This window comes from Mesocricetus auratus, unplaced genomic scaffold (genome assembly GCF_017639785.1).
Source record: "Mesocricetus auratus isolate SY011 unplaced genomic scaffold, BCM_Maur_2.0 Super-Scaffold_100011, whole genome shotgun sequence".
Lineage (NCBI taxonomy): Eukaryota > Metazoa > Chordata > Mammalia > Rodentia > Cricetidae > Mesocricetus > Mesocricetus auratus.
In genome coordinates this window covers 53494156-53506875 of record NW_024429195.1, presented here as the reverse complement: position 1 = coordinate 53506875, position 12720 = coordinate 53494156, and the positions used below count along the sequence as shown (strand labels likewise).

The window sequence follows — 12720 nt, the reverse complement described above, 5'->3', positions numbered from 1 at the left end:
TTGTGGTGGAAATTACCGTAAAGTGTGTGATGTTTGTTTATGCTGCATTTGTTTTAAGTCTGTGAAGCTGTGATTCTTTGCCTGTCTAAAACACCTGATGGTCTAATAAAGAGCTGAGCGGTCAATAGCGAGGCAGGAGCAAGGATGGGCGGGGCTGGCAGGCAGAGAGGATAAATAGGAGGAGAAACGAGGAAGAGGAGGAGAAAAGAGAGAACAAGCAGAGGAGGATGATAGGGGTCAGCCAGTCAAGGAGTGAGAAGGAAAGTAAGATATACAGAAGAAAAATAAAAGCCCAGATGGAAAAGGTAAATGGGTTCATTCAAGTTAAGAAAAGTTGGCTGAAACAAGCCAAACTAAGGCTGGGCATTCATAACAAAGACTAAGCCTCTGTGTGCGATTTATTTGGGAGCTGATGGCAGGCTCCACAAAATAACCAGGAAGCCAAGAGTAACAATCAACCACAACAGGAAGTGGCACTATTAGGAGGTGTGGCCTTGCTGGAGGAAGTTTGTCACTGGGGGCTTTGAGGTCTCCTATTCCCAATTTACGCCTCGCTCAGTTGCTTCCTGTTGCCTGCGCCTCAAGATGTAGGACTCCTGTCTGTACACCACTAGGTCCTGTTGTCATGATAATGAACTAAACCTCTGAATGGTAAGCTACCCAATTAAATATTTTTCTTTATAGGAGTTTCCATGGTCGTGGTGTCTCTTTACAGCAATAGAAACCCTAACTAAGAAGATGGTACCAGGGGCTGGGGTATTTCTGTGATGTGTCTGACCATGTTTTTATTTGGAGTATAGTAATATGGATTAGAAAGGTAACTGAACACTTTAAGTGCTGCTTAATGGGTCATACTAGAAGGAATATGGACGACAGTGGTGTTGAGTGGTTTGATGAACTGTGGGTTGCCTGGCTTAAGAGGTTTTGGAGAAGAATTTTAATATGTTGCCTAGAGATCATTCTTGTGATACAGTAATGACATTGAATTGATGAAGAATATGGCTGCCTTTTGCCTGTGCCTGAAAAGTCTGCCTACAGCTAAATTGAGTTTTGGATTAATTCCATTGGCAAAGGAAATCTCAAAACAGCCTAGTATAGAATCTGTCCTGTTAGTGTTAACTCAATTAAAGATCTTTAATGAAAAGGAGCAAGCTGATAAAGTAAAAATGCAAAATGTACAATTTGGGGAGAAAAGGATTTATTTGACTTACACTTCTATCTTGCTGTTTATTATTGAAGAAAATCAGGGAAGGACCCTGGAGGCAGGAGCTGATGCAGAGGCCATGGTGCTTCTTACTGGCTTGTTTTCCCTGGCTTACTCAGCCTACCCCCATTTAGGTAGTTAATTGAGAAAATGCCTTACAGCTGGATCTCAGGGAGGCATTTCCTCAACTGAGGCTCCTTCCTCTCTGATGACTCTAGCTTGTGTCACATTGACACAAAACCAGACAGTATAGAGGGTTTTTGGGTTCTGACCACTGGGGCTTGGAGAGTTGTCTCAAAGGTTAAGAGCGCTTTGCTGGCCTTTCAGGGGAACCTCAGTTCCATGCCAGCCCTCATATCCAATGGCTCCAACTGCCTTTAACTCCAGCTCTGAGGGATCCAGCACACTCTTTTGGCCTCTGTGGGAACACACACACACACACACACACACACACACACACACACACAGAGTACTAAAGTTAAAGTTCTGTATACTAGAAATGGAGGCAAAAATGTTTGTCTCCCTGACATCACTTTTGGTTATAAAACAAGAAGCAGGCTCCTCACCCTCTTCCATATTCTTTCTGTTTTTTTTTTTCCACATCCACTGGCCTCATTTGTGTCACCTGGGGTGACTAGAAGCCAGCAAGTATGTGGGAACAACATGCTAAAGCTGGCATCACTTTGTGTCATCCTGGATTCCTGGATAAATTCTCAGAACAGAAAGGTTCTCTCCCCATAACCCTGTGACTCAACAACCCACTGATTCTGGGTAAGTGAAAAGCAAATTAGCCATGCCATTGAAATCTTACTCATAATATCACCTCATTATATTATAGGTAACTATTAAAAATAAACATCTATATGAGTTGATTTGGAAAGATGCTTAGGAAAAGTTGTGTATGAAACAAGCAAGGTTCAGAACAATTTCTGTGATTTCCAGCTGTGAAAACACATTTGTACGTCCTGGTGGGTGAGTAAATGTTTCTGTTAAGTAATGGTGATTATTTCTAAGAAATCTTCCTGGAGGTTTAGGATGACAGAGATGCTAACTTCTTCATTTACACCCTTTTGTGCTGTTTGATTTTGGTTTTTTTGTTTGTTTTTAAGATTTTATTATGTGTACAACATTCTGCCTCTGTATATCTGCAGGCCAGAAGAGGGCACCAGACAGATCTTGTTACAGATGGCTGTGAGCCATCATGAGGCTGCTGGGAATTGAACTCAGGACCTCTGGAAGAACAGTCAGTGCTCTTAACCTCTGAGCCATCTCTCCAGCCCCTTGATTTTGTTTTTTAAGGGCATATATTAAAACTAAAACTTGGCCAGACATGATGATTCACACCTATAACCCTTTGGGAAGTTGAGACAGAATTGCTGCAAACTTAAAGCCAACCCAGACTACATAATGAGATTCCAGGCAGCTTAGTCTACAGAGTGAGAGACTGTCTAAAATAATGATGATGAAGGAGGAGGAGGAGGAATCCAGAAAGAGCAGCCGGGCTTGTAGGATGGCTTAGATCACCTGTGACCCGATGATCCTCCGACACCTTCACTGTGACACAGCCATGGGTCAGGAGCATCTGCTCAGTGATTCTACGGGGCAGCCTGGGGACCTGTCACCACTCATTTCCTACTCACAGGATTATGACCAAAGCTGGTGGGTGTGGCCTTGCTAGACTTTGAGTGTCAAGGACTCTTCTCCTGAGCCCTCCTCTGTTTGCGTGTTTGTGTCGCCTCTACACAGTGCTGCCCTCTGCCTCTATATTTAGCTCAGTCAGTGGTGACCACAAATGGTCATGAGGCAGCTTCCCTCCAGTCCCTAGGAATGATAGCAATAGAAATATGGTTGCTGGCTGTTATTTACTGAGCACCTACTAAGCGCTAAGCACAGTGCCCAGTGCTTAGGTACAGCTTATAGATGAGTGTTTTACTCCACTTCTTGTAAGAGGAACGTGTGTCTTTGTGATAATGTCCCATACTTATTGAGCACTAATGCTCTGATACAGGGAACCTAGGGCAAACAACAGCGCCCCCATCTTACAGAGGATACCATTCTCTGTAAGGGTGGGGAAAGTGGAGTGCTTCCCCTGTGTCTCTGTTCCAATGCACAGGACTTCTGTTCAGCGCTTTTAACACCAGCCCCCGAGTGAGGGTGGGTGACCCAATGTAAGTCCCTTGCTCTGCAAGTATTCTGTTGATGTGTGTCCCTCACCCGTGGCACTGGCTGCTGCGCTGGCCCTTGGCTGTCTCTTTTGCAGAGCAGGCTTTGTTTTAACTTCATCCTGCTTATTGCATCACTAGCAGCTGAATCCGGGCCCCAAGGGAGAATTCATTGGTATTCATTGGTCCTTGCCCCACCCTAGATGAAAAGGATGACTAGAGTTGAGTTTTCAGATTCAGTCCCACGATTTGAGTCACAAAGTGAAGAATTCCCAAAATAAAAGACGGAGTTGTGTGCTGACAGCTAGAAAGATCCACAAGCGGCTCCAGGGCTGGCCTGGGGTCTCCCACCGCCCCCTCCTGTGGCTGTCTGACCCTCCCCCATGGTTTGTCTTCAGTATCTATGGGACTACTTTGAACAGTTTACTAAAGCAGGCTTAATTAAGACGGAATGTGTGCTGGTCTTAAGACTCTAAAAGAATCCAGTCACGTTTGTGTGATAATTGTATTAGCAATTAGAAGTACAGCTCACACAGGAAAAAGTGTACAACGGTTTAAACATCACCAATAAAGAGTGACATGAAGGCCATCCATCAAAACAGAGCCTCTGCTGGGGTGACATTTGGTTAGCTTGGCTCCAGGACACCCTCCCCTGCCCTCATTTTGACACAGCGTTTCTCTGTGTAACAATCCTGGCTGTCCTAGTACTCACTCTTTTGACCAGCCTGGCCTCAAATTCAGAGATCCTCCTGCCTCTGCCTCCCCAGTACTGGGATTAAAGGCGTGCACCACCACTGCCAGCTGATTCCATGGTTTTTAAAGTAGAAACAATGAAAGAATTTCTTCTTTTACAATATTCTGTGAGTTAGATTTTGATGCCCTCAGAGGGCTCCTACCATTCTCTTCTCACAAGGTGGCAGTAGGATGTAGTGTGGAGAGAGGAGGCTCTGTTAGACACCATTTCTGACGAAGCTGACCTTGCTGTGTATTTCTTCGAGAGCTTTGTTTTGGAGTTACATCTTTGAACCCGCCGATGTGATAGGAAGCACACTTGGTCCCTTTCAAGAGCCACCACCCATGCTCTTCATCGAAGAGCAGGCTCTAAGCCTCATGCCATTAACTAGTGACAACTTTATTCCTCTAACAGACAGTTGGTAACATTTGAATGTTGTAGTTTGTTTGGGTGGTTTTGATACAGACAGGGTCATAAGTGCTACACAGGTTGGAGCAAAATGTCCAAGTTCAACCAATTGTTCCTTATGGTCAACCTCCCAAGAAAAGGAGACAGTGCTAGCTGTTATAACTGAGAAAGTGACTCCGGTATTTATTGGGGAGGGACAGGGGCGCTGCTGGACATTCTATAGTGTATAGGACAAACCTTCCCCTCAACAAAGTCCATGTTTCTTGTTCTCAGACTGAGGAACTGTTAGCTGTCTGTGCCAGTGTGAGCCAGTCCTACACACTCCCACACCAACACCCCTTTCTCCAAAAGTAACACCCTCCTCAGTTCTCTTAAGGAAATTGGCTACTGTCATTCAGGAGTTTCCAAAGAGTTTGGCTGTAATATGCAATATGTCCTAGGGCTTGGTTCTCTGGGAGAAAAGACAATTAGTGATGGTCTAACTACAGATTCTTTTGAGGACAAAGACTGCTGTCTCAATGACTAGCACAGGGCCTAATTTAAGGCCACCTGTAAGTAAGAACATGTTAAGTTACTGTCCTCAGAAGATCTTTAAAGGAAAACTACACCAATAATTCAGTTTTAAACTTCCGAGCATTAACACCCCATTTGTATCACCATAACAATTCGAGTGGTCTATAATGTGTGGCACGTATACACACCCAATTATTTGTGAATTTGTCTACCCCTACCTTGCTTAAATGAATTCCCCTTTCTGCTGTAGACAAGGCTTGGCAGTCTCATTTGGTGGCTAAAAGCAGGTCTAGGTTCCCAGAACTGAGAAAGATAAACTAGAATGACCACACACAATAGATAGTGATAAAGTCTGCCAAGTAAGAGCATACATGTTCACTTTGCCTCGGTAGTTAGCACATACTGGTCTTGCAGAGGACATAGCTGGTTTCTCACCAGTCACAGTCAGGAATCTGTTGAGAATCAACTTCCTCTTCTGGCCTACAAGGCCACTTCACTCACATGCGTAACACCACTCCCAATTTAAGAATGGTTAAAATCTTTTTAAAAATGCAAACTTTCAGCTGGCGGTGGTGGTGCACACCTTTAATCCCAGCACTCGGGAGGCAGAAGCAGGCGGATCTCTGAGTTTGAGGCCAGGTTGGACCGACAGCCTCCAAAACAATACAGAGAAACCCTGTCTCATAAAACAAAAAACAAACAAACAAAACAAACAAAAAAGCAAGCTTTCTCACATGGTGTCAACTAATATATGGAATATAAATACAGTTAAACTTTCAAGAAGTATCCAACCAAGCTTTTATTTGGATTTTATTGCAGTCTACTTTTGGCAATAAGGGAAGAGTGACCATAAGATCTCAGATTTTATTCAACAAAGCAGTTTTCATGAATACTTAAGGTCAGTGTATAGTCATCTCAGCTTCCAGTACCAGCCTGAGTGCCTCATCGTGGATACTGATGGCAGAATGATAACAGTAAGGCATTGCAAGATGCTACATTGTCTAATATTAAACCATAGTTGACACATCATAATTTTAGGATAGTAAAGTATACTAATACTCCACAATAAATAAGAATCTTTAAAAAGTGTTGCTTAGCCCTTGTTTAACAAAATTCCATTATTACCTTATTCTTTAAGTACTCCAGTTAATAAAGGTTTGATTGTACTTCAAGAACTCTGACATTTCCAAATATTAAAAATTAATTATTGTTACATTAAAAACAAAGTTTTAAAGCACATCCACACTTGTCCTTAAAGCATGTTCACATCATATATAACCTCTATGTGACAACATGGCTTAGATGGCAGAAAGTTACATACTAGGACAACTAAGTGGCAATCCTCCCACCCCACTGCCTCCAAAAAGCCACACTTGGCCTCAGTGTAAAAGTTACATTTTATTGCCATGCTACAAAATGTATGAAGTTGGCACTGACAGGGAGAATAAAGAACAGGGGGCCAGAAGGGATGGAGGGCAGATGATGCTGTTACATATACAACAAGGGTTTATTTTAATTACCAGTGGTTACGTTTTTGCCAATACCAAAAATGCAAATGCAAAATTAAAATGCTGATATGAAACAGCATTAAAACACAATCTATGCATAGTACAGTATCACATCGTTCATTAAGGAAATGTGGAATGTTTAGAAAAGAAATTAACCATGGGGTAAAATTCATATCACATATACAATTTGGCAATGGTAGTCCCACTGTAGACAACTTCTATAAAAGAAAAATGAAAATCTAATAAGCTACCTTTATACAAAGTTGCTATATTTATGCCTTTATGTAGGAAAAAACATTTATAATGCAAATTAGGACATACAATAATCTTACATTATTATACAATGTAATGAAAATAGAAACATAACACAAAGTTTGTCCTTTATAAAACATTTTGCATTTACTAATGCAAGTGTGGCACCTGGTGACTACCGTACTATTGATACCAGCCTGTTTCCATGCTTTCTTGTCCAACTGCTCGAGAATCTCACCCTTATAGGATGGTATGAGAGAATTATTACACCCTGAAGAGTGAAGAAGCAGGAATGGGGAACAGGAAGCAAGAAGACAGGATGCAGGTCTGGGCAGAGTACACTGATAGGTCTGAATACTTTCATTTGTTAACTTTTCAAGCCAAAATGTTTCCTATACATTCTGCAATTTCGTACCAACGCCTTGATTCAGATTTGGAAAACATTACGGAAAAAGTAAATAGTACCATACAATTCACATCAGAAATATGAATGAGATGCCAATACATTACTTCTGAATGACGTCTCTGATGTTATGCCTATTTCAAGAATATATAGATATATATTTATATATACACACTACACATTGCACAAAACACTTGGGCATTGTGGACAGAAAACTGCACAGGGGACACTGGGAAGTACTTTTAGCTTGTTAAGACCTTTACCTTGAGGCAAATATACGGTGGCACATGTTGGAAAATTATGAAAACTTAAGGCCACTGTCCCATTTTTAATAGAACATTATTGAGGTACATTTTTATATGCTGTGCCACAGATCTGGGGTGGGAACAGTGGAGAGAATAAACAAACATCGGTTGGACTTATAGCATCGTGGGGGAGGTCAACATTAATAATGTAGTGACAAAGATTGCTTGGCAAAGATTCTCAAGTCCCAAATGTGATCTGTCATGGATATACTGAGAAGTGAAAGCTTTTTGCTGAGTCTTGGAGAGTAAAGTGCATGTCTCATCACTCCACAGCAGCAGTAAACAAAGGGAACTATTTGCCAATCTTCTTGGAGGGAGGGAAGGCACCATACTTTCAATTTTTCAAAGGAAGATGAAACTGAGAAATAAACATTCAGAAAAACACTAGTAATACCCATATCACTTTTCAACCCTGGTCTGGAAAAAAATATTGTCGTGATCTATATGGATACAAAAGGATTTTATTTGGAGGAAAACAAGGTAGCAAGGATTATACGTCCAAATCAAAAAAGTAGGGTCACATGGTCTAATCAACAAAACCAACTATATAAAGTTAGGTTTGTCTCAGAAAATCTAAGTCATATGGCCACAAATGTGTGCCAATAAAAATCTCACTCCAAAATTCACTAATAGTAATAGGTACATTCTTCCAGGACGGAGCTTAATGCCCAGTATGAGACTACTGTAAAGGAGAGTGGTATAAATGACCGATTAAACAAAGGCAATTTCCAGAAGACACCTAGAAATTAACACCACCTGTTTACCTCTTCCTAACTAATACTTACATAGTACCCTAAAATCAAAAGTTTAGCAGACAAATTGGTCCCGTTTTCATTCTTAAACTATGCACTATTTAAAGCATAAAAAACTGTAGTGATTAGAGTCACCAAAAAAAAATATAAAATCTAATTCAAATCTGAAGGGGAAAGTGAAGAGTACAAAGGAAAGAAAGAACAAGACATCCAGCTCCAGAATGAACAGACACATGAGCCCTCTCACTGGAGAGCTAGGCTCTGTCCTGACTCCTTACAGAGGAAACCGTGTGGAGTGCTGCCACCAGGGCGCTTACCCCCACGTTCAAAACCCACCACTGAAATTTGGCACGATTTTTAGCAATCTACTCAGAAGAAGGGATAAAGGAACAGGATATCAAACATGGAGTCTGCACACCTAGCCACTGACTTCTAGAGAGCAGGGACAGTGTAATAAGCACCGAGTTTACAGAGGAGAACAGAAGGAAAATGAAGATGTGCTATAAAACCAATGGAGCGAAAACGCCAATGACGATGTAGTATTTTCATTGTGGCCCACTCAACTGTTCTTCTCATCTATTTCCCGTTCTGTGATGAGTTCTGAATGTATTGAATATTCTGTAACTGAAATGTTTTCTTGTTAAATCAACCTTGGTCACATCGGATATATCCAGATCATAACATGAAACTTCCTCAACGTTAGAGAAAAATAAAATATTTTGTAAGGCTACTTGTCCTCCCACTCTCTTTATTCTATGTGGTTTGGGAATTTGGAGCTTTTTTTCCCCCAGAGTTTGACATCTGAACTCTCATAGGTTTAAATAAATTTTAGTTCATTTCATATCCTAATTATGACATAATTGCATTGTGTCAAGACTTCCCTGTACCTGCTACGCTGGCAACAATGTTAGCAGCTCACCCAAATCATCAGGGGCTAAGAAGAGCCTGGCCCCACGTGAAAGGCCAGCAGAGCCCAGGAACAGCAGAGTGGGCAGAGTGAGCGGGACTGCAGCCATATAGCTAAGGCAATCCCTGCTAAAGTGCTGGGGGTGCGCCCACAGGGAGGACAGGGCCTTTCCGGAACTCTCATGTTTGAGAGCATCTTCCTTTTCTTCTCAGCTACTAAAGAGATCACCTCTGGACACAAATGAGACTTAAAATTGGAATTTTTTTTTCATCAACTGGAAAAGTAAACAGCAGATAAATAAATACTGGACAAGGGCAACCCTGTTAGAAAATAACAGTCACTTCCAAATAGACCTCCAAGACTATAACTTGACAAAAATGCAAACTAACTAACAAACATACAATCCCATCCCCAAAATGATATACAAACTGAAACATTGTATTGTAAATTAAGAAAGACATTACAAAACAAAGTAAGACAACCCAAACACCAAAGGGGAAAAAACAACCAAGAACTGAAGCTACTTGGGAATTTAATGGCACAAACATCTCCAGAAAATAATGTGCTGTGAATAATCTATGGAAAAGAAACGCCAAGAGATCATGGTGTAGATTTTTCAAATGTTTTTGGGTAAGTGACCTGAGACTGATTCCTAAACCCACCGTAGTTCTGAGTAAGATATCTGGACATGCCCTTCAAACGACACCATGAGATGAGTAAACAGAACTTGGTCTCCTGTCTGCCTTCCAATGCACAACCATATTCAGGATACTGGACACTTTCTAGTAACACTGAAGACACAGGAGCTGACTGGTATAAAAGGAGGTGTGGTTCTTCTGGGTTTTTTTTCTTTTCTTTTTTTGGCCCAAGTCAAAAAGCCTGTAATTAACGAAATAAGATTCCCCGTGTTCCATGCTGGAGACCATACACTGTGAGCAGTGAATCTACGAGTCCAACCTTCAAGACCTAGAGTTATGTTAGCAATGCATGTTATCAAGAGACTTTATAAAAGGTTCAGATGCCAACACAACTTAGACGTGGAAGATATGCACATGTCCTGGATATGGAATAGAAAGCAACCAGCATGTCATTCACTTCAAATCTCATTTTAAATAGGCACTGTGAAAATGGGAATGCTGCTGTACAATAATGAGAATATAATGACATAACTGTTCTTTAAGGAGTACCTGCTCTACATTAATTCCCTTTAAAGATGCACATGAAATAATCAGAAAAAATGAATCAGTCTATAAAAGGAGTTAGTGTAGAAATGAAATGAAGCATTGCATCTTCATTTTGGAAAACGTCACGAAGGTGCAAACGGCATAATGCTCTCCGGGCTCACATGGGCAGGTCAGTACTATTATGTCTAGTTTTCCTAGATGTCCCATCGTCTCGTGGCAGTGCTTTCTGCAAATTGGACATAGCAGCAGTTCTCTCGATGTCTATCACAGCATACAGCTCTGTGCGCCTGGTAGGGGTTTGTGGAAGGGGAGTGGTAGGCGTTTTTGGAGTCTGAGGGTTGTCGGAGTCACTGCCACCTTCCAAATCCACCTGTATATAATTGAGTTGCCTGTGTTCTAAGCTGGGGCGCCTGATGTCAAAGTTAAAGACTGTCGGGGTACAATCCCGCCGCCTTGAATAGTCTATTTTGTGAGCACTTGCTGGCACAGTTACATTCTCTGTATTAACATAGTTATGCATTGGATCTAGATTATTATGGTAGCCGTTGAGAGATGGGGTCTTTGGTCCTAAACTGTCGTCTTCATCCCTACTTAGCTTGCGGGCTTCCCAAACAGGAGGCAAAGATGGTAAATTCTCATAGTTTAACAATGCAGTTCTCCTCTGAGCTGAGTTGTTGATGTTCTGTGTGTCTGAGGCACTGGTAGATGTCAGCCGACCTCTCCTGACCCCTGAGGCACTCGGGATAGATAGCCCATTTATATTTTCATACACCAGTTTGTTAACAGAGGGGACATCTCTCCGCTCATCACTGTCATAGCCAGTGTCCCATTCCGTGCTGTTGGCACCGCTTCCACTAACTTGCTCTCTTCCAAGCTGCTCCAGTCTCTCCTTCTCCATCAACTGCTTCTGAACAGGGGTCGGTCCTAAAACAAACTTGACCCCTTCGGGTTTCAGAAGAACCTGAGGGTCCCTGTCTTCAACATTACTTGGTTCCTCTTTTGGTGTGCTGCTTTCAGCATTAGAGACTCTAGCCTCTGGAGGGGGGGGGACATGGACACTGGCACGGTTTTTCCGCTCCTCTTGCACACCTGTAGTGTTAACATAAGTATGTACCTAAAAAGAAAATGCAGCAAATCAGTCAGGTATGAAGTACAAGCAAAAATAGCCTGATTAGTCAGGGGGCTGGAGAGATGGCTCAGGGGTTAATAACACTGGCTGCTCTTCCAGAGGTCCTGAGTTCACACTTCCTAGCACCCACGTGGCAGCTCACAACTGTCTAACTCCAATGGCCCCTTCAGGCCCCTACAGGCATTGCACACATGGGGTGCAGACATACACACAGGCAAAACACCCATACACATAAATTTTTTAAAAAAAGGTCTTAGTCACGTCAATTCATCTTATGTATTTATTGAAACAGGGTTTCACTGTATAGCCCAGGTTAGCATCATACTAGATCCAACGCCCTCTGCTTCCCAAATATTGGGATTACTGGTTTGTGCTACCATTCCTGGTTTACATAAGTTAATTTTATTACTTCCTCTTTAGCTATACTGTTACCTTAAAACTTTTCACCTATTTTTTACCCAATAAAAAGATTGGAGGAGAGGAAAGAATAAAGAAATCTTACTTTATAAAAAGAACTACTTTAAAATAACACACAGTATTATATTTATGCAGTATTGTAGTCATTAAGGAATCAGCTGATCATGGTGCACATACCCATAATTCTGGTATTCTGGAGGCAGAGGCAGGAAGGTAGCCAACTTTGAGGCTATCACAGGCTATCTAACAAGATCCTGCCTCAAGAGGGAGAGAGAGAAAGGGAGGGAGGGAGGGAGGGAGGGAGGGAGGGAGGGAGGGAGGGAGGGAGGGAGGGAGGGAGGGAGGGAGGGAGGGAGGGAGGATTACTATTTTACAGCTGGTTTAGAAAGCTGTGCTAAGATATTAAAACATGGTTCATAAATAAATAAAAACTGGAAAAGGCAATTTTTATTGAGATTTCCTTATGATTTGACTTGACAAAAAGAGAACCCCTATGTAAGAGTCCTATAAAATGGATAGATGCAAAATAGATACTACCCACTAAGATACCATTAAGAAAACCTCAGTGGCAGTTTAGAAAAACAGTCTGAAAGTAACCTGAGGACTAGATCTAAAAATTTGAAGATTCAAAATGAAATGCAAAACTGAGGAAAATGTAATTATGTAAGTAATATAAAAATGTTTACTACATAAAGAACCAAAGAAATTTACTTTAAAAATACTAAAAATCCCTTAATGGTAAATGATCATATAACTTACAAAAGATAGACTTACCTGATAATATATATAATGTTCACATTTGAACCAAGCAACTTCAACAGGAAAATCTACCCTTCCATCTGT

At 41.5% G+C, this 12720-nt stretch overlaps 1 protein-coding gene across 3 annotated transcripts in view; it reads right to left on the bottom strand.

Moving 5' to 3' along the window:
- Positions 1–5801: 5801 nt before the first annotated feature.
- Positions 5802–12720, bottom strand: part of Frs2 (fibroblast growth factor receptor substrate 2) — a 69466-nt gene continuing 62547 nt past the window's right edge. For all 3 annotated transcript variants that reach the window (XM_021233742.2, XM_005081490.4, XM_013121565.3), the window contains one exon: positions 5802–11445. In XM_021233742.2, the coding sequence (XP_021089401.1) occupies positions 10489–11445 (957 nt within the window). In that variant the 3' untranslated portion in view covers positions 5802–10488. The remainder of the gene's footprint in view (positions 11446–12720) is intronic.